This window comes from Elephas maximus, chromosome 7, assembly GCF_024166365.1.
Source record: "Elephas maximus indicus isolate mEleMax1 chromosome 7, mEleMax1 primary haplotype, whole genome shotgun sequence".
In the NCBI taxonomy this organism is placed as follows: domain Eukaryota; kingdom Metazoa; phylum Chordata; class Mammalia; order Proboscidea; family Elephantidae; genus Elephas; species Elephas maximus.
The window spans coordinates 124,611,430-124,633,533 of record NC_064825.1 but is presented as its reverse complement, the minus strand read 5'-3'; the positions used below and the strand labels follow the sequence as shown (position 1 = coordinate 124,633,533).

At 55.6% G+C, this 22,104-nt stretch overlaps 1 protein-coding gene across 5 annotated transcripts in view; it reads left to right on the top strand.

Moving 5' to 3' along the window:
• SYT7 (synaptotagmin 7) overlaps positions 1 to 22,104 on the top strand; it is a 64,148-nt gene that overhangs the window by 14,044 nt on the left and 28,000 nt on the right. For 3 of the 5 annotated variants that reach the window (XM_049892162.1, XM_049892160.1, XM_049892158.1), the window contains exons 2-4: positions 12,652 to 12,755; positions 16,869 to 16,948; positions 21,231 to 21,362. In XM_049892162.1, the coding sequence (XP_049748119.1) occupies positions 12,652 to 12,755; positions 16,869 to 16,948; positions 21,231 to 21,362 (316 nt within the window). The remainder of the gene's footprint in view (positions 1 to 12,651; positions 12,756 to 16,868; positions 16,949 to 21,230; positions 21,363 to 22,104) is intronic. The other 2 variants (XM_049892164.1, XM_049892159.1) reach the window with 1 other exon arrangement.

Below are 22,104 nucleotides of genomic sequence, written 5' to 3'. Positions count from 1 at the left end.
GTAGCAGAACTGGATTCGGATGCCCAGTGCCCTCTCTCCATCCCTCTCTCCTATACCTGGATTCCCACTAGTTACCTCCTTCCTCCCTAAACATTTCTGGGAGCTGTTTCACATTATGTTGCATCCCTGAGACCCCTTCCCCCACCAAAAGTCCAGGTCAAGGATCTGAATGCCAAGATGGGAGATACCTAGACCCTGCAGCCTTCATTGTTCCAAGCCTCAGGTAGGAGGGTATCAGGACAGGGCAGGTACCCTTGCCTGTAAAGATGCCTGTGACTTGGGGAGTAGAGTTGAGTCATCAGCATGAGCAACTCTTAAGTGCTTAGAGATTCTCGAACGTAATGTAGCGCACTGTTCCGACCTCAGCTTCTTTGCAGCCCGTGTATTATTAATAACAGTAAGATGCTGATTTCGGCCAAGGCACAACAAAGCATTATTCAGAGGAGTAACTAGTGGTCAAGGCCTGCACTTAATCATCACACGTCCCTGATCCTGCCCCTGCTCCCACTCCTGGCAGAGAGAAACCCTCCGTTTGAGCTTCTGCTTTCTGGGCTCCTGTGGCTCTGATGGATGTGATCGTTTTCGTGGCTGCCCGGGCAGCTCATAAGCTTTGGGATCATGGTGGGTAGGGAGGGTTGGCAGGTTCTGGGCTGACTCCTGGCTGGACACTCCTGGGCTCCCTGCTTAGAGCTGGTACCTGACCCTGTTCATCCTGAATGGCTTTGACTCTGATGACTGCCAAGTTCAGCAGCTCTCTGGGATGTGCAGGTGGCCTGTCTCCCTCTCCCCGCCTTTCGAGGCTGCAGACTGAAGCCAGGTGCATCAGGCCTCCCTAGGGATTGTGAAAGGTGAGGGTGGTGGTGGTGAGGGGAGTGTATGGCTGGGCAGAGGACACCCCCATCACCTCCATTAAATGCGGTGATGGATGTGCAACCTCAGTCAACTGCACAGCACTTTGTAAACTGCTCTGCACTGTACAAATGTGAGCCATTATTACCGAGGCCATGCTGTCTGCTGGGAGAGAGACCAGAGGTAGGGGAGGCACTAACGAGGACCTCATAGCTCACCAGACCTAGATCTCTGATGCACAGTCAAAGTCCTTATGGATCCCAACATGTCCCCATCCGGTTTCTTGCTGCAGCAGCTCCTGGACCATCCAGATAACCCTTTGTTCACTGTTGACTCTGCATCTCCTCTGAATTCTAAACCGTCTGTGTCCAGCCAGCCTCTGTGGCCCCTGCCAACCCTTTCTGCCTAGCTCACTTACGCATTATCTGTTTTTATTACAATCAAGGTTGAGGAGGCCTACTCATGCTAGGCCCCTATTTTCAGCTTCTTGTAACTTTCCAAAACAGTGCCCCTCAGGCCTACTGTTTCGCCAACCTTGTTCCCACCCCACGAGGCCTGAGGGGTTGTGGGCCCTTCCACTGCTTTCTGAAGGACATGCTCGGAGAATGTCCAGAGGGCATGGGGGCAGGGCTGAGGCCCAGCTTTCCTGGGAAATGAGTGCCCAGCTCTCTTGCCCCTCCTTTTCCTTTCTTTCCTTTTCCCTACCAAGCTCATTTTCTTTTTCCTAATGTAAGGAATAAGCTGCTGCCCCCGTTCAGAGGTAGGTGGTCTGGAGGGAGGTTTTAGAATGGAGAGAGGGCAGGAAATTCAGTATGACAGCAAGGCCCAGAGCTTTGCTTGGCTGTTGGGGCTCAGAGTGTAGCTTATTTGTTTTCTGTTCCTTTCTTTCCGCCTCTGGCTCTTTCTCACTTTCTTGTGTGTGTTGGGGTCAGGGGAGGATGGGATAGGCACCAAAAATGTACCCCCTTCCCATCTCAAATGGCCCTGGGGCTTGGTGGGCTCTGCCCACTCGTAAATGCCCTCCTACCATCCCCTATTTCTATCTGCTCAGCATGTACGGGGCGGTGGGGGGGGGCGCTTCCTATGGAAACCTGTGACTCCGGCTTTCACTATTTTCTATCTTGAACGTCATTCTGCAGCCACCAAGGGATGGGGGAGGGGAGGAGTGGGGTGTGGTGCATAGTGCAGAATCAGGTGGGAGGAGGCAGGATCAGAATGGAAACTCAGGCAGCCATGGCCCCAACCACACTCAACATCACTGCTTTCTCTCTGGAATAGTGGTTGCACCCTCGTGAGCACCATAGACACGGGATCCTCGTCATGTCCTCGGGAATCTCACCCTCCTCTTCTTCCCACGTTCAATGCCCAACCTGCTTGGGGACCTTTAAGCAGGGTGAGCCTCTGTGTACCGAGGTGCTTTACTGAGATCAAGGGCTGGGCCAGCGGATTGTGGGAAGGAGCCCCAGGAAAGGCATATGAGCATGTGACGGGGTCCCTGGAGTGCTTGGAATAACTAGTGCAGGGCTCCAGTTGGCAAAGCTCTTAGGAGAGTGGGAACTCTTTTCCTGACTGCTCTTTATTTTGTGTTCACTCCATTTCTTTCTTCTCTTCCCTCCACCCTTAGAGTGACTTGTTTCAAGGGCTTAGCCCCGGTAGGGTGGGGCATGAGTCAGAGCAGTAGGGTTTGAGATTCCCTGCTGTGTGCTCTTAGGCAGGTATTTAACCCTTCAGAGGGGTGCTGAGGACTGTGAACGTGATTCAACATCGACCATACATTAGTTACCAGGATTAAAAGCACTTGGTAAGTAATTGCCTCCATGAACGACTGCCTCCTTTGCCATGAGACCAGAAGAACTGAATTGTGCCTGGCTCTCCTTGGAAACTCTGTGGGGCAGTTCTACTCTGTCCTATAGGGTCGCTATGAGCCAGAATCGACTCGACGGCACTGGGTCTGGTTTGGTTTTTTTTTTACCATTACTGAACATTTTGGTCAATAGAAGAATTCTCACCAAAAGGGGGAAAATGTAGAACAAAATTTCAGATTCTCATGGAATCCAGACTTTCTGGAGCCGTTGAGGCGTGATGAACTCCAGGAACTATTGCCCTGAGATGATCTTTAAACTTTAAAACCAAACATATCCCCTGAAGTCATCTTTAAACCAAAGAACAGTATAGCTTAATTGGTAAAGAATGGCTGCCTTGATCATAGTAGGCTTTGAGAACTATCTATATGGATTCAAATTGACAACAGCAACTTGAGAGATGAGATAGGAAATGTAGGGGACAGTGAGTTTATGTTAATGGGATAAGGGCAATTAGGAAAAGGAGCTTGAGAACGGTTGTACAACTTGAAGGATGTAATCAGTGTCACTGAGTTGTACATGTAAAAATTATTGAATTGGTATATGTTCTGCTGTGTATATTCTCAACAACAATAACAAAAAATAAAATAAAAATTTTTAAAAGCACTTGATAAGGAAAACAGTGGCCTGGGACCTGTGGGTGCCCAAAAGAGCCTGAAGACGGGGTAGCAGTCTAGGTTGGGAGGGTGTGGGTTGGTGGAACAACTTTGGAAGGGCGGGGTATGGGGAGTGTATGTGCATCTGAGGGGGTAAGAGCAAGGGAATTCTGGGAGGAAGAGCTATGGGCACAGACTTCCAGGGCGTCCAGTGGCTGCTCTATATCCTGATCTGGGCTAGGGGCTCTGGGAGATACAGAGCAATGGGAAGACAGAATCTCATCCTGTTGTTCCTGCTGGTGGGCCAGGGCTACTCTCATGAAAAGGGAGCTGGACAGAGGGTCAGTTGATTGAGGTCACAGAAGGAAGAGATTGCTGTGAGCATCTGTCATTGGGGAAGACTTCCTGGAGAATGTGGGCTTATCTGGGGCCTTGGATGCTTTCATGTATTTGTTTAACACAGACCTCTCCAGCCCCTGCTGTGTACCAGACCTCGAGCCACAGAGTCTGGTGGTCTGGGGTCTTGGCCCTCCCAGTGGGCAAAAGAGCTAGAAAGAGCTCGTTATTAACCCACAATGCTGAATTGCTTTAGTTACAGGTGAGACATACAGGATGGGGTTAGGGAACGAATGTCTAGAGGGAACACTGGTGGTGCACTGGTTAAGAGGTCAGGCTGCTAACTAAAAGGTCGGCAGTTCGAATCCACCAGGCACTGCTTGGAAACCCTTTGAGGCCATTCTGCTCTGTCCTAGCTGTGAGTCGGAATTGACTCCATGGCAACGGGTTTGGTTTGTCTAGGGGACTTGAAGATAGAGAATGGAAGGAAGGGTGTTCCAGACAGAGGGAACTGCTTGTGCAAAACCTGACAGGTGTGGGTGTGGTTGGCCTGCCTGAGGACAGGAGAGAGTTGGGTGTGGCTGGGGCCGTGCGGCAGCACAATGTAGAATGCTGTCACATCCCTCAGCCCAGAAGGGAAGCAGCTGTAGCACAGTATTAAACCTCAGGCACAAATTGTTTTAATTCTGCAAAATATGGGTAATAATGGTCGAGGTTGTGGGATTCTGTGAAATCACACACATGAACTTCCTGGCACGGCATCTGCCACATCTTGCGTGCTCAGTTAAGATTAGTGCTCATTTGATCCTGACGGCACCCAGCAGGAGAGGCCAGGGGTGGTTGTCCTCATTTGAAGGCCCAGAACAGGCCTGACCCTGGGTCATGTAGCTGACCAGGGACCAGGTCATCTGCCTCCAGGTCTAGCACCTCAGAAGGACAGACAGAATGTAAGTAGATAAGAGACAAGCATGGAGAGAGAATTCCGGGCCAGAGGAAGTACACGAATGCCTAGACCTTGTGGAGGGCAAAGTGAGCTAGGCATCTGCTCGTGGCTGTGGGTGCATTTAGTCAGGGATGTCTCTGCCTGGGTGAGTCTCTGTGGCCCGTGTGTGTGTGTGTATGAGCAAGAGAGAGAGAGTGTAAGCCATGGTGTCCGTGTCGGGTAATTCTCCATGGCCTCTGTGTGTGTGTGTGTGTGTGTGTGTGTGTGTGTGGTCTGTGAGTGTGTGAGCTGTGATGTCCATGAAAGGGGTAATTATCCATAGCCCGTGTGTGTATGTGAGTGTGAGCTGTGGTGTCCGTGCCAGGGGTAATTCTCCATGGCCTCTGTGTGTGTATGAGTGTGAACTGTTAGTGTCTGTGCCCAAGGTGAGTCTGTGGTGTGTGCATGTGTGTGTGTGTGTGAACCATCAGTGTCTGTGCCAAGAGTGAGTCTGGTGTGTATATCTGTGTGTGAGTATGAACCATTGGCATCTGTGCCAGGGGTGAGTCTCCACGGCTCATGTGTATGAGCCATAGTGTCTGTGCCAGGGTGAGCCTGTGGCATGTACATGTGTGTGCATGTGTGTGTGAGTGTGTGAACCATTGGTATCTGTGCCAGGGTGTATGTGTGTGCCTATGGGTATGAGTGTGAACCATCAGTATTTGTGCCAGGGGTGACTCTCTATGATGTGTGTCTGTGTGCATATGTGTGTCAGTGTGAACCATAGGTATTTGCACCACGGGTGCATCTCTATGACGTATGTGTGTGTGCATGTGTGTGAACCATTGGTATTGATGCTGGAGGTGTGTCTCCATGGGGTGTGTGTACCTGTGCGTGTGAGTGTGTGAAGCATTGGTGTTTGTGCTGGCGGTGCATCTCCATGGTGCGTGTTTGTGAGTGTGTGAGCCATTGGTATCTGTGCTGGGGCTGCATCTCCATGGTGTGTGTGTGTGTACATGTGCGAGTCAGTGTGTGAATCATTGGTATTGGTGCTGGGGGTGCATCTCTGTGGTGTGTGCATGTGTGTGTGAGTGTGTGAACCATTGGTATTTGTGCCAGGGGAGCATCTCCATGGTGTGTATGTGTGTGTATGCGAACCATCGGTATCTGTGCAGGGGGTGCATCTCCCTGGTGTGTGTATGTACATGTGCGAGTGAGTGTGTGAACCATTGGTATGGGTGCCAAGGGTGCATCTCCGTGGTGTGTGTGCGTGTGTGTGTGTGTGCAAACCATTCGTACTGATGCCGGGGGTGTGCCTCCATGGTGTGTGTGTGTGTGTGTGTGCATGTGTATGTGAGCGTGTGAACAATTGGTATGGGTGCCAAGGGTGCATCTCCGTGGTGTGTGTGTGTGTATATGTGTGTGTGAGCGTGTGAACCATTGGTATTGGTGCCGAGGGTGCGTCTCCATGATGTGTGTGTGTATATGTGTGTGTGAGTGTGTGAACCATTGGTATCAGTGCCAGGGGTGCATCTCCATGGTGTGAATGTGTGAATGAGCCATGGGTGTTCGTGTCTGTGGCCTGTGCATGTGTATCTGCTCCCCCCTGGCTCCCTTCCTTCCCCGCCCCGGGCAGCTGGTGAACCGGCCCTCAGAAGTTCATTCCCTCTCTGGCAGCTCCCCGGGGCATCCCAGCAGCCAGCAGCCCTGTTTGATTCTGTTCATCCATAAATCATGGCTCACTGAGGAGATGAGAGGGAGCTGGGAGTGAGGGCAGAGCCTGGGCAAGGGACAGGTCAGGTCTGCAGTTCACACCTGAGGCCCAGCCTGGCTTCCGGCTGTCGCCCCCATGTCCCTGGGACTCAGCCCTCCCCATCCCATGCCAGGTACTCACTGACGCCTGCTCTCAAATCCCGGCCAGATCCCAGGGTACCAGGCTGGGGGTGCACGAGCTGAGTAAGACATGACCCCTGGCCTCTGTTCAGTGGAGAAAACTCGGTGTGTAGACAGTTTAATATTTCATTCAACGCGGAGTGCTAACTCTGTGCCCCAAATATCTCTAATATAGGCGGTAATGTTATGATAATAAAACCCCCCAAAAAATTCCTGTCAAGCCAATTCCGACTCATAGCAACCCTATAGGACAGGGTAGAACTGCCCCATAGAGTTTCCAGGGAGCACCTGGTGGATTTGAACTGCCGACCTCTTGGTTAGCAGGCGTAGCACTTTACTACACCACCAGGGCTATAATAGCTAGCATTTATTGCCTGCTTTTACTGTGCCAGGCACTGTTCTAAGCGCATTATATGTGCTAATTCCTAAACCTCACACTACAGGCAGCCCCTGAATAGCGAATGTCCAACTTACGTACAGCCCGTAGTTAGGAACCAACCCCCATTAAGTCTACTATATGAAAAATTCGAGGTACATACATTGGTTCATAATAACATTACTATTACTGTATCATTACATTAAAGAGACATTAGTGATCTGGAAGTGTTTCTTTGATGTTTCTTATGCACAGAAAAGTACAGTATATACTATTTACTAAGATAAACAATTGACTGACGTTAGATACAAACCATACCTGTCACAACTTAGGTACAAATTCGACTTAAAGATAGACTTAAGAATAGAACTTGTCCATAACCCAGGGACTGTACTATTGTCAGCCCCTGTCTGCAGATGGGGAAACCCAGGCATGCAGACATTAGGTCACACGGCTTAGAAGTCTTGGAGCCAGGATTTGAGTCCAGTCTGCCTGGCTCCAGAGCCCTGCACCTACTCACTCTACTTCCAAAGAAAGGTGCAGGCACAGGTTGGTGGGAGCTTGAAGGCAGGAGGAATTTGTTCCTGCTGGGGAGATTCAGGAGGGCTTCATGGAGGAGGTGCTTTTGAGCTGGATCTGAAAAAGTCAAGAGTTCGCCAGACAAAGATGGGCATGAGGGAAGAAGGGAAGGAGTCCTGGTGTGTGTGTATGTGTAGGTAAGTGCATAAAAGGGAGATGCTCCCCAATTCCGTCACCACAGCCTCTCCCATCTCTTCTCTTCCATCTTGTTTGGGGGACAAATGAGAACACATGCAAGCATTTATCTTTCAACAAATATTTACTGTGCACCGCCTGTGTGTCAGGCACACAGCTTGTCACGGGAGATACCAGAGTGAGCAAAGTAGATACAGACCCTGCTGTGATAGAGCCTGAAGCCTGGCACACAGTACCAAAAACCAAAAACCAAGCCCAGTGCCGTCATGTAGGCACTTAATAAATGGTAGTTTGTGATTATCATTGAGACATTGGTGGCTCAGTGGTAGAATTCTCATCTTTCATATGGGAGACCCAGGTTTGATTCCCAGATAGTACACTCCATCTGTCGGTGGAGGCCTGCATCTTGCTATGACACCAAAGAGATTTCAGTAGAGTTTCCAGACTAAGGCGGGTCAGGAAGAAAGACCTGGTAATGTACTTCAGAAAATCAGCTAGTGAAAAGTCTACTGTCTGATCTACAGCGGCTCATGGGGATGGCACGGGCACGGGACTGTGCAGAACTTCATTTCATTGTGCGTGGCACTGCCATGAGTTGGGGGCCAACCTGATGGCACCTAACAACAACACCATCATCATTATTCCTGGACGTCTAGGATTCTCCTCATTCATTCTTTCAACAAGCATTTATGGAACACTCACTATGTGTTCTGGAGTGACCAAGAAACCAAGCCTTCATGGAGCCAGTATTCTAGAGGGAAGACTACAAGGGCATGTTGTTTGCCCCCAGAGGCTGACCGTGGGAAGGCCACGTCCTCGGACGTACAGGCTTTCCTCTGAGATCTCCTTGGGGGTGGGTAGCGCAGTCAGGAGCACAGGTTCTGCCCGCAGGCCCTGGCACACCCCACAGGGCTCAATTGGATCATAATTAATCCTGAGCTCTAATGAGCTACGTGTCCACTGCAGGCCTGGGCAGAGGGGCACCAACTTGCCTGAGCTCACACCTCACTCCCAGCCCAGCTCCTGGCCCACCTCCCTCCCAGATCCCCTATTGTTAGCTGTCTGCCCTTGTCTGTGCCTCACCCCTTGGGACCCAAGGAGAGGTCTTGGAATTCAACCCTGTCAAAAGGCTGACTGGAGCTGTGATGTTTTCTTTCCCCAAATGTGAATATGCTGACGATAAGGGGACCTGAAACCATGCATGTCATCTGAGGAAGGGTTGGGAAGGCTAGGGCAGCTTTGCCTGGAGAAGACTTGAAGGAGACATGAGAGCTGTCGGCAAGGATTTGGAGGCCTGTCATGTGGCAGAGGGAGCCAGCTTGTTCCTGGCAGCTCTGGAGGGCAGGCTTAGGACCATGGCGGAAAGTTCTAGGCAGACAGATTTGGCTCCAAGCAAGGCATGGCAGCCCTCCCTAACAACGCCTGTCCATGGGACCCGCCTCCTGCAGAAGGAGCTTCTTGTCACTAACAGGGCTGCCCAAGGGGTTTTGTGCACCAGTGGGTTTGACTCCATGACTCCCGAGATCCTTCCAGCTGGAGACACAGTGACTCCATAATCTGGGAATGGCTTCACTCTGGCTGCCAGGCAGGCACACGCGTGCGCCCTTGGTTACAACATCACTTGAGGGGATGCTGGCCGAGAACATGGTGTCACTTTTATTCACAACATCAATGCAATTTGCAGTGGCAAGCGTCGGTTTCACCTGGCCCCAAGGGCTGTCTGAGGGGCCTGAGGGTCTCTCAGGGTGGTGGTGGATCAACTGCCTGGGAAATGACAGTATCCACTCATGCTGCAGAGGGCCCTAGGGTCACCAAGTCCAAGGGGGGTTCAGATTTTTCTTAGCAACACATCCCTTTCTTTAAATGGAATTTTCTGCAAAAGTCCAAGATGTGGAACAGAGGGAACCGATGCTGCTCTGGGTGAAGACAACATGGGGAAATCACATCCTCAGCTGCTCAGCACCCCTCTGCGTAGCCCCTGAGAGATTCCTGGGAACCCTAAGAGTTCCGAAGAGCACACTTGGAAAACTACCAACTGCCCACCTCTGTCCTGACAGTGGTGTGGTGGCAGAGTGTGGACTCTGAGCAAGACTGCCTGGGTTCAAACCCTGGCTCCACCACTTACTGGCTGAAATGACCTTGGATAAGGTATTTGATCCCTCTGTGCCTCAGTTTGCCCATCTGTAAAATGGGGGACAATCATCACACCTACCTGAGAGGGTTGTTGTGAGGATTAAGCCTTTACTGCATGTCAGAGCGAGGAAGGATCAGCCCTTCTACCAATGAAGACACTGAGGTCCCAAGAAATTGCATTTTTTGTCCGTGGCAGCCTAGTTCTCCAGTGCCCGTTCTGCCATGTCCACAGAATGCTAGTTCCTTAAGATGGGTGTTCCCTCTGCTCTCTGGCTATGGGCCCACTGGCTCTGGGCTCAACAGGCTCTGCCCCCAAGGGCTGTCCAGCTGCAGCAGGAGTTGAGGGGTGGGTTTAGGGGATAGACACCTTTTTGACAAAGAGAGAGGGGGTGGAGCTCCAGGGAGTTGACCCCTTGGAGAATTTCTCCATGGCCAAGCGGTATGTGGAGGGTGGGACGTGTGTATGGAGAGGGCACCATGGCAGAGCAACCTACCTGGAGGCTGGCAGTGACCTCCAGCTGGCTCCTACCATAGCTGCCAGATCATAAGCTAGTTAATAAGGCTGTCCCTACTCTGCTCAAAAACCTTCCATGGCTCCCATGGCCTGTAACACAAATAAATCCCTCCGCCTGAGAGACTCACCCCTTCCCCGTCAGGCCCCACTCTTCTTCCCAGCCCAGTTCACCCCCTGTGCCCTCAAATCCAGCTCCTCAAACAGCGTGCCCTTTCTTCCTGCCTCCTTTGCTCCTGCTGTTCCCTCTGGCCAGAATGTCCTACCCTGACCCCACCCCCTAGACCATGGGGAACACCACCTCCTCAGGGAAGCCTTCCCAGATAGCTCCCCTAGCCCCAACCACTTCTTCCCTTGTGTTCTCACAGCCCTTGATTTACACCTGTGATAAAACCAGCACCAACAGCCATAAGAATAGTGTCCAACAACCGTGTGAGGCAGGTATTATTATGTTCACTTTCCCCTAAAGGAGGAAACGAAGACACTGAATGGTTAAGACACCTGTCCAAGATCACATAGCTGTTAAGGGGCAGAGCCTGAGCTCATACTTGGGTCTTTTGGAGTCTGGAACCCCCCGGCTAGAGGTCTTGCCGTTCACCAGCTCTGGGGCCCCTGGCATGCTAGGAGATAATTAGCTGAATTCATACCTGTCTTCCTCATACGAGTGACAGTTCCTCGAGGGCAAGGCCTTTTTCCCCCATGCCTCATAGTAGATTCTTGATAGATAGCGGTTACAGAAAGCTCAGCACAAGAATGGAGTTCGCTTGATTTTTAAAGTGATTTCAACAAAGAAAGGTATGGGGTGCCTGCTTCCCCAGACCACACAGCACTCGCAGGCTCTCCCTGTGGGGCAGGGCAGCCTCCTGTGGGGGTCCCTGGAAAAAGTGTAGGCACCATGCCAGCAGGGCCCATTCGCCCATCTCTTCATCCCAGGCCTGTGCCCTGGGGCCCTTCCAGAGTACCTGCAGTATTATGGCTGTCACATGGCCCTGTGTCCACTCCACTGGGACACCAGCACATTAAGGATCCAGTCCCCTGATGTGTGAGAGCCCTGGCAAGTGTCCCTCCAGCCTTGCAGAGCTGTGCTCCTCAAACCAAGATGGTGGTAGTGGAGGGTGTTGGCATGTGGCCCAGGCTGGAGCTCCTGGGTGCTATGGGCCGGGAGGTTGACAGCGAACCTGGTGCAGGGGCTTCCTGGGGGCAAAGGCTGTGAACCTGGTACAGGTGAGGCCAAGGTGGATCAGTGGGATGGACAAGGGTGGTCTTCCCCACAACTGGGAGGCTCAGGAAGTTAGGAAGGGGGAGGTGAGTCCCAAGCAGGATTCTAGGGAGAGCCGGGAGGAGTCCGGCTGCCTGGAGCACCAGCGCAGTGGTAGAAGGAAGCCAAGAAGGCCCTGAGAAATGAGGCCCCCCTGGCAAAGCTAGAGAGGCTGGGGAAAGGAAAGAGCGGCAGAAACTAAAACTGCAGGAACCAGGACCAGACAGCTATTGTCAATTCTTAATTACTGCCACCACCGGCACCAAAAGGCCCACAGGCTCGTCTGTAAATAAACATCGTCTCCTTGACTTTGGGCCGCACCCCAGTGCACATATATTTACAGTGCTCGCGTGATCTGTACCTTCCTTGCTCTGCTCACTCGCCCACGTGATAGCTCCTGGGCTTTCTTTACGTTTGGTTTGGGCTAATGTTTACAACCACCTGTGAAGAGGCCAGGGGAACAGGTATAATCCTCATTTTACAGGGGAGAAAATTGGATGATTAGGTGACTCTTCCAAAGCCACACAGCCAGGAAGAGGCAGGATTTGGACAGAAACCTGGGACTTTCCTTCCAGGGCAGGGCTCATCTTGTGAGGGGCATTGAGGTTTCCACTCTGGAAGCATGTGGAATGGTAGCTGCCAGGCGGTCCCTGTGGAGATGTAAGGCCAATGAGAGCAGTGCAGGCCGGGCTGCAGCGAATGGGTGGGAGAACTTCAGAAGGGCTATGGGATGAGAGGGCAGGGGTGCCGAGGCCAGCAGGTGGGCTAAAGGGGACAAAGAGCAATGGCTATTTTGGAGGGATTGGAAGGGCCAGGGAGGCCCCGGGGGGCTGAAAGGCACATTTGACCGCTCATTTTTAGGGTGTTAAATTGGGGGATGGTACGGATCCCATGGACTCACACAGGGCCTGTGCAGGTAGTAACGGAGAGAAAGAGACATCCACTAGTGCAATTCCTCCTCCAAAGGGAAGGGACTTCCCAAAGTCAGCCAACAAGCCAGAGTTGGGAGAACCTAGGACTCCAGCTCCCAGGGCGTGCCCTGCCCTCTACTCTGCTGCACTGGGCTGGACCCAGGGCACTGGCCTATCCCCGGTGCTGGGGCCAGATGGAGGAGAAGTGTGGCTATTCTGGGTGGCTCTGGGTTGAGGGATGGTGGCTGGCTCTGGCCAATCAGGGTCTGACCTGTGCCTATCCTCCCCAGGGGCGCCCACCCGTGACGTCCTGCTGGTCTCTGCCATCATCACCATCAGCCTTAGCGTCACTGTCGTCCTCTGCGGCCTCTGCCACTGGTGTCAGCGCAAACTGGTGAGGCTCCCTGGGACCCCCTGGGGGGCGGGGCATGGCCTTGCACCCCGCCCACCAACAACCACAGGCTTGTGAATGTATCCTAGCGCACACACAGGTGACCCACCTGCCCGCAAAGTCAGGCACATTTGCGTTGAGGTTCACACCACCTGTACACGCACTGCGTTTGCCTGAGGGTTGGCGTGCCCACCCGGAGCCACACACCTTGGGACATTCGTGGACAGACACGAGTCTCACAGGCGTTCGCACGGGCGCAACTACACACCTGCCCGCCTCACGCATAAAGACCTGCAGGCACACACGCGCAGACTGAAAATCGAGCCGCAACCTGAAAATCGAGCCGCAACCTCGGCGCCCGCCCCTGCTCCCCGCCCCTCCCCTCCGGGCCGCGGGAGACTGGGCGTGGCCGAGCAGCGAGTCCCGCCAATGGGGAGCCGCCGCCGCCCGCCCCGCCCCCGCCGCCCGCACATCCATCCTGGGTCTCGGGGTTTGTACAAGCACAAACGGCTTCTTTTCATTTTTAACGAGGGCTGGGGAATTAACGAGCAGGATTAGACCATCAATAAGTAACGAGACCGTCAGGAGGGGCATTAATCAGCCGAGGGCAGCCGGAGCGGGAGCAGGGTTGAGCTCCCCGGGGGTGCCACGAGCCCTGCCTCCTGCCCCCCCTCATTCCCCAGCCCAGATGTGCTCTGGGGACCTTGGAGGCTGGTGGGGGGATGGAGGGCCCGGGCGGTGAGTCCAGGCTAGGGGGAGACCGGCCGCTGACAGATCCCCTCCACCACCACCCCGAATCGAGAATGGTGGAAGGGGGACAAGGTGCCATCTCCCCTGTCACAGAAGGACCCTAAGGACCAGGAAGGAGGGCTGTGGCTGTGGCTTCATGCCCCTACTCCTAGGAGGAAGAGAAGGGGCAGATGCCCCTGGCAGAGGGTATTGGGGTCTTGAGAGTGGCACTATGGGCTGAGTCCAAAAGGACCATGTCCTGCGTGCCTCCTTCAGGAAAGGCAAACTCAGGAATCCGGAGCAGGACTCCTTGTCCTGGATGTCCGGCTTCAGGCAGCTCCTACCTCTGGGGAGGGGCCTCGGAGAAGGCCAGCTCTGTCCGTGTGTGAGCGTGTGCCCGTGTTCGGGTGACCGGCCACTCCCCCGCAGGTGTGGAGCAGGGCTGACCGCCCTGCATTGTTCCTAGATCCCCTGTGTCTGCGTCTGTCTCGGAATTTCAGGGGTGGTGGTGGAGGGGGCTTGGCCACGTGCCTTCGTGTGTAACAGTCCTCGGAGGCTGTGGGCGTGGCCAAGAGCGCACTGCGGCCCTGTGCGGCTTGTTGCAAGCAGGTTGAGACTGTCTGTCTGTATTTGAGGCCAGGGGGAGAAGGTTGTCTGAGCAGGCACTGCTGGTGGCCTTTGTGTGTGTGTGTGTGGGAGGTCTTTGTGCTGAGTGTGTTGACTTTGAGGGTATTTCTGCAGTGTGTGTGCCCCATCCTCTGTGTGTGGGGGGGGGGTCTGGAGGCAGACTGCATCCCTTCCCCCCCTCCACTCATCTCCACTCAGGACCAGACCCCAGAGACAGGAGCTCCAAGATGACAGCTCTATGGCAGGTAGGGCCTGCGTCAGCATAGGAAGTGCCCTGGGTAGCTGAAAGGGGCAGAACCAGCCCCCCATGCACACCCCCACCCCAGCCAGGGTCTTTTCCAGGGGCCTCTAGATTTGCTCCTATGGGCTGCTTTATATCTAGGCTGTCTCCTTGTTCCATGTGAGGGCTTTAAAATGCCTCCGCAAGTTGCTGGGCTCTCCTTGCCTGCCTGTCCCTTCAGCAGCAGTGACGTGATACTTTGACAGACCAGATCCCATTTCCAAACATTAATAACTTCCTTAATCTCCAGCTGGCTTTTTCCAGATCAGCCTGGCCACCCCCTTCCCTGATAGGCAGGCTGGAGGTGTTGGGCTCCTTTGGAGACACCTGAAATCCCTTGGACCCAGCCTGGGTTTCCTATTATTGCCTCATTCCCCCAAATGGAGTCCAGCCTGGTTCCTGTCCCCTATACTACCCTAGCTCCACTGTAGATTGGTAGTTGTGGCCTGAAGGGGAAGGTTCTCTAAGCTTTGGAATGAAGGAGGGTAGGCAGAAGTTTCCACAATGCCCTGGGTGAGCTCACGTGGTGGACCCCAGACCTGCCTGGCCTTGGGGAAGGGGCAGCTGACCAACATCAGATGAGGGTGCTGACCAGGGTGAGTTCTCCTGCTGAGACTAGGATGAAGAGAAGAGTGAGGGGTAGGGGTGGAGGATTGCCCTCAGCAGGGCCTGCAGTGCTGGAGAGTACGAGGGCTTGGTTTCTGCCTGAGGGTCCTGCCTAAGACAGGGCTGCTGGCTACCACCAAGGAGCTCCAGCCACCATGGAGGGGCTCCAGCCACTGATCTTTCAAATGGGAACTAGGAATTGTTTGGGTCGTGAACTTAAGTATTGATGAGAGGGGTCATAGAGAGAGAGCTAGGATTCAGCTTCTTTGTATTTTCATTATTTAAAGTTCTCTAGGTCAGAGGCAATACTGGGGCTCAGACCCTAGGCATGTGGGACAATAGAAGGGACCCTCCCAGTTGATGACTTTGGAGACCATGCAGGGCCTGCCTTTGTGGGACTCCATTCCAGGAGTGGGGGCTGGAAGAAGTAAAGAGAAAAATACCAGTATCTTGTGATGAGAGCGATGGAGGATGAGTGGCCCCTTGGCTCAGCAGGTGACACCACACCATTCTAGAGGAGGGAAGGGAGGCCAGAGAGGGGACAGAACTTGCCCAGGGGGACACTGGGAATGTTGGCAGAGCGGAAACCAGGACCCAGGTGTCCCTGAGACAGAGGGCGCTGGAGGGCCCTCCCCCACTCACGCACACCCTTCAGGGAGCTCCATCGCCAGGCTTTCTAGACAGGCGGCTCCCCGGCCTGAAGGGGCTGCAGCCAGCAGGAGCATGGGAAACGTGGCTGTGGCGGCTTTTATTTTGCTTTCGGGAGGATGGAATAATTGATTGTTGTGGCTGTGGTGTTGGTGCACATGATGGTATGTTGGGAGAACGTGTGCACGTGTGTCTGCATGTGTGTGTGCATGTGTGTGTGTGTGCACACGCGTGTGTCCATCCCCACTCAGCTGGGCAGGGGCAGGCCAGTGCCTGGTGGAAGAATGGGCTATCAGAGGGGCAGCCCCATCCCCCTACTGTCCGCATCAACCCTGGGTCTGGCCCAGGTCCGTGGCCCACGGGTGCACGTGAGGACACTTTGTGGAGGCCAGGAATGTTAATGGTGCCAGGCTCCGCACGAGCTAAATTTAGAAACCCAAACCGAGAAGGTGAATGGTGCTCACCTTCCCGGCTGCAAGCCCAATCACCACTGCAGCCTTGTCCCCTCCTCTAGCCGAGGACCTGGTGTGCCACCTCCCTGGCCTGCCTTGCCCCTGCCCCTCCTCATGCTGAGATGAGGAAGTCTGGGGGGCTGCCAAGGGGTCCAGAGCACCCGGTCCTCAGAGTCAGTGGGCCGCCTCTCCTGCTGATGCAGTCTTCCTAAAAGGGTGACTGCCCAGGCCCAGCCCTGCCTCACAGCCCCAGGGCACGGGGACCCACAGAGCCCCAGGCAGTGATGGACACAGCCCTGGGCTAGGACCGGGCATGGGGCCCTCTCCCCACCCCCGCAGCTCACGTCACTGGCCGCTGCCAACCTTGCCCTGCAGGATGCCACCCCCACCATCTGGGGGCGGTGACGTGGACAACGTGACGTGGCCAGGCGCCTGAGAGCCGTCTGTCCATGGCAGAGGGAGCTGTGTTTCTGGGAGCTGGGCCAGAGCCCCAGAGACAGGCCAGCAGGAGGGGCCCATCCTGGGGGACAGGGGTGAGTGCAGGTTGAGGGCGCGGGGTAGGTCCTTGAGCCTGATGGGGTCTGGGACCTCCCAGGCAGGGAGCAGGTCTCGATGGGACTGGTATCCCACGATGGTGGTATCCTCACACATGGACCCCAGGACCTTGTTGCCTAGTGGGCTCCCATCTACTCCTTTTCCTGCTGGGGCCACCTTTCTGGGAGGCAGGGAGGGCACAACCTGGCCTCAGGAGTGACCCTGGTGCTGTCTCCACAGGGCAAACGCTACAAGAATTCCCTGGAGACTGTGGGCACGCCAGACTCGGGGCGTGGGCGCAGCGAGAAGAAGGCAATCAAGTAGGTGCCAGGTTGTGGGGGGGGGCACACAGGCAGCCCAGGTGGGAGGAGCCCCCCCCACAGACCCAGCCACACACACATTCAGTGTCCCCTCACACCAGATGCCGTGCTGTCTACCCTCCCTACATATACAACTCCTCAGGGTGGCCCCAGGGCTCCACCTTTCTGCCTGTGCTCCCAGGCCCTCAGAAGGTTCCGAAGACCCCAGCTCTTCTCTCTGGCTGCTCTCTCTCACCCCCAGCAGGGTCGGCCTCCCACCTCAACCCCCAGTTGCTGGTTTTGCCACACCTGGCCCTGCACATCCACTCCTCCATGTCGCACACACTCTCACCAGCCACCAACTCAGCTCCCCTGGACCTCCAGATTCCTCCCCTAAGCCCCTGCCCCTGGGTTGTGCCCTCTCCCAGTGGGTCCAGGCTTTCTGCTCAGACTCCCACGTTCTGTGGGCGACATGGAAGGGAAGGCAGACAGAAACCCAGGATCCGCAGGCCTGGCACTGGGCCACTCTGGGGAAGGGCCAATGGAGAGATTTTTCTTCCTCCCTGTCACTCCACCCCCCACCTCATGTCTTGCTGCCTCTGACTTGCCCAGGCTTCCCCATTTTGTCCTGAGAGCCCCCCTCAAGAGGCAGGCCTGCCTTCCGACTATAGACCATCTCGGCTGGCTCACTGTTAAGGGTCATTGGGGGATACCAGGAGACAAGCTCCCCCTGGCTGGGGCACTGGGAACCCTGATGTCCTGTGTCCACTTCTCTTAAGGCCTCTGTGCCCGCTGAACAGTGGCCCCAGCCCCTTCCTCTCTACTGAGCTCAGGCCTTCACTGGGAGACTGGCCGACCCAGGTAGTGATGGGTGACCCTCCATCTTAACCTGGGATCAAGCCTGCTAGCCAAGGGGCTGCTGCCCAGAAGCGGAGCCCCCAGTCCTCCCTGCTGCACCCTCCCCTGTTTCAACTCAAGGCCCCCAATCACCCTCCCCAACCCCTTTCTTTCTGCTCCCATCCCACAGCCTGGCCTCCTCTCCCTTCCCCTCATCCATTTTTCTCCCTTCCTTCCTCTTCATCTCTTCCTGCCTTCACTTCTTCCTCCCTCCCAACTGTGTCCCTGAAGAGCCCTCCCACTCCGACCCCCTCTCTTTTTTCATCTCTTGCTCTTATTTCATCTCTTGCTCTGACCCTGTTTTGGATGGGCCTTCACAGAAGCTGTGTGTGTGTGTCCATGGGGGGGTGGGTAAGTGGAGGGGTGGGGGGCGGGCTGAGGTTGAAGTTGGGTGGTGAGGAGGAGGCTGGGAGGTGGCTGTGCTCTGCAAGAGGCCGCAAAGAGCCTTTGAAGCTGGGCTTGGTTGCATACTCTCCAGTCTTCAAAGCCTGAGAGCTGGCAGGTCTCAGGGGCTGGTGCTAGCACGGGCCCCAGGCTTTCTGAAAGTGGGAAGACCATGTGGTGGCACGCCCTGAACTGAGTTTGCAGCCCCAGGGCGGGGCAGGGGGCTTGTCTCTGCAGGATGACCATAGCCTTTCTGCATAGGGGTGCTTGTGGCAGGGCCAGGAGTACTGGAGACAGGAGACAGGATTCCCAACAAGGAAGGCAGCAGGAGGGCATCGGGCATCAGCTTCTGCCAGGCTGGGCCAGTGCCCTTGAGGGCTCTCTAAAACAAAGTAAGGCCTGGCCAGCCCACCTCTCTGGGACCCTACAGCCCCACCACCCACAATCCTAGCCTGTTCCCCACCCTTCCCTCCCTGTTATCAGAACCTCTGCCCCGCAGGGAAGGAAGCCACCATTCATGCCTACCTTTCCCTGGGTTCCCAGGCCTTTGCCTCATGCCAGGGAAGAGCAGAAAGGGCCCAGGCCAGTTGAGGGGCAGGCAACAGGGCTGACCTACTGCCTAGTCACCTCATGGGCTTGGGGCCTCCTCCAAAGGGTCATCTCATCAAATATTCTGGAAACCTACGAGCTCTAGCATTGCTTCCCAAACTGCATTCTGCGATTAATTAATAGGTGTCTTGTGTCCACGATTAATTAACAGATGTCCTGTGAGTAAGGGTTGTGTGGCCAACTAAGTTTGGGAAACACTGCACTCTATATCTCCCTCTTGGAGATACAAGATCATCACTGGCACATGAAAGGCTCTGAGAAGTCCTGCATAAAGGGAGTGATGTTTCCTGGACTTAAAGGTCCTCTTTTTCCAGTGCTGGCAGGGGACAACCTGAGGGACACCGAACTCCTCGGAACATGGGGTGGGAAACCAGCCTGGCAGCAATGGTCAGATGGAGCTCATTCTCCAGGATCTAGGGTCTGATGTCCCTTGATTATGGAGATCTGGGAAGGAAGCTTTCCAACTGCTCCATCTCTGTTACACCTGACTCGGAGGACTCACCCATAGTCGCTGTGTGATGCCCTGCTTTGGGGGCAGAGGGCATCTCTGGGGTAAATGGGGTCTTCTGTTGAGGGAGCAGGTTCCCCTGGGGTCTCCCAGGGGGGAGTTTTGGCTCCTGAGGGCCTTTCCTGCCTCTCCCACCCCTGGTCCCTACTGGCCCTCTGAGTTGGCTTGTGCCCAGAGTCCCCTGTGAGACATTGCCAAGGTGCACTCCAGACAGACAGAGACTTGGGCCTGGTCCAGTCTCCTCTGGGCCTGTGGCAGCAGCTCAGATTCTCTCCTTCCTTCTCTCCTTTGCTTCTGAGTCTAAGGTTGCAAACCAAGAGAAAGGTCAATCTCTTGGGGGAGAGAGGCTGGCCCCAGCACAAGACCATGTGCGCTTGATCCTCAGAGGACATGCCTCTCCACAGTGCCCTCACCTTGACCTTGAGCAGCCTCAGGACACCCCCAGGCCCACCCCAACCCTCCTCCTCAGAGCCCTTCCCCTGGAAGCATTCCTGATGGTCCAGGCATGACTCCCTTCTGGATGCCCCTTGGCCTGGGGACTGACTGCCCCTGTGGATCCTCTCCTTGTACTCCTAGCCCTGCTCCTTGGGGCCCCAGGGACCTGGCAAGCTGGGGGAGCCCCTTGTCCTGCCCTTCTCTGGGCAAGAGGACTCCCTGAGTTTCTGGGCCATGCGTTCTGCCAGCTGAGGCTTCTGCCGCCCTCCCCATGTGAAAGTCCCCACATCTGAGCATGCCTGCTTCTTCAGCACATGTTATGGAGAAGGAGGGGGTGGGGAGCCTGGCTGGAGAGGGTCCATTCCAAACCCAGCAGCTCCACCTTGGAAAGGGACAGAGGCACAGCGGGGTGGTGGGGGGGTGGGTGGGAACGTCCTCAGTGTCCCCAGGCCAGGTACATGCTGGGAGGAGACAGGGGGACTGGGCAGGCTAGGAGTTGGCAGGTCCATCTTGTCACCAAATGCCTGAGCTGAGCCTACCCATCATCCCTGAGAAGGGCAGCCACCCCCGACAGGCCCCAAAACAAAGGACTGAGGGACCACCGGTCAGCCTGAGGCCCTTCCAGGCACAGGCCCTCAGCAAGGAAGCTAGCGAAGGAGGCCTGGAGGTGTTTCCTTTTCTGCGGCTGTGGGAGGACCCAGCCAGCACGTTTGGAATGAGTGGAGAGGGGCTTCAGCTCAGCTGAGGTCCCCCCAGTCTCACCTGAAGCCTGTACACCAGTGGGGGGTGGGGGGAATGAGGAGGTCAGCGGGGACTGAAGGCCAATGGGAGGAGGGGAGGGATGGGCAGGAGAGAAGACTGGAGAGGGGATGATCCTAAGCCTTCCAGAACTAGGGCTTCCACTTCCGGTGGCAGAGCTGACATCTTAGCAGGACAGCTGACATCTTGGCAGGACAGCAAACCTTCTCGTTCGACAGGCAGGGAAGCTGAGGCCAGGAGGGGTAGGGGCCCTGGCAATCACCCAGCAAGTTAGTAGCATAATCTGATCTACCTTTCAGCCCTTTCTAGCCAGAAGCCAGCACCTTCTCTCCCACCCCCACCTCATCCCACCTCCAGGCCTTGTCCCCAGCACTCCCTCCCCGCTGCCCTTCCTCTCTCACCATCTCTCTCTCTCTCCCCCGCCAGCTCTGAGGTGCGAGGCTTGGATCTGCCCGCCTGCAGCTCGCCTCCTTTCTGTGCCGCTTCTCCCCTGCCCTCCAGAGTGTGTGTGCCTGCGTGTGCGTGCGTGAGCGGGGCGCAGGCTGCGGTGCCCCCAGCCATTCTTCCTCCTGCAGGCGCAGACCCTCGCCCGCCTGCCCGCCCTCTGCGTGCCCTGGCCCCGGGCCCCACGTCCCCTCCGCCCCGCAGAACTTCAGCTCTTGTTTCTTCTTGTATCTCCCTGTTTTCTCCCCTCTCTCTCTGCCCCTCCAGCGATCTAGACAGAGACTTTTGGAATAACAATGAGAGCACAGTGCAGCAGAAATGGAGCTCCTACCCTCCCAAGGAGTTTATTCTAAACATTTCACCCTACGCCCCTTATGGCGACCCACGACTGTCCCTCAAGTGAGTGACTTTACCTGGTTTAATCATATGTACCGAGTTTCCGCGCACGCCCTTCCTCTCCCCGGACCCCCTCCGGTCCCTCACTTCTGCCCCTCCTTCTGCTCCTCTGCCCTCCTTCCCTCCCCCTCCCCCCATGGGCAGGCTGACCATGGAGACGAGCAACCCCTCCTGCCCCCCGCCTGTCTTCCCCTGTCCCATCCCCGCTCCCAGGGCCAGCCACCTAGGAGCCCCCTCCGAGCCACGCCCCCGCCGGTCCTTTGGCCCCGCCCCCTGCAGTCAGGGCGGGGTTGCCCGTTTTGGTCCCTCCCCCTCGGTTGTGGCTCCCTCTCTCCTTCCTCCCTGCTGTGTGCTGCTGCCGTGGCTGCTCGGTGGTTGGTGGTCGGTGGTCGGCGTTTCGTGGCGGTGGTGGCGGTGATGGTGGTGGTGGTGGTGGTGTTGAATTCTAACTAACACGGCTTTCTCTTTCTCCCTGCCTGGGGGCCTCCTGGCCTGGACAGCCCGCTCTTCCTCCGTCGTTAACCCTTCGTTGTCCTGTGGGATAGAGTTGGAGGTGGCTGCCCTCCCCTCACCCCCGCCGCCCCTGCCCCAGGCGGTGGGGAGGGGCCCCCCCTCCGTTGTCGTGGTGCGTTGTTCTCCGACCCCCAGCCCGCCCGGTCCCCTCTTTCCTCTCTGCAGGCTCCACTGTGAACCCACTTGCAGTGCTGATGTCTCTCTCTCTCTCTCTGTCTGTCTCTTGTCTGTC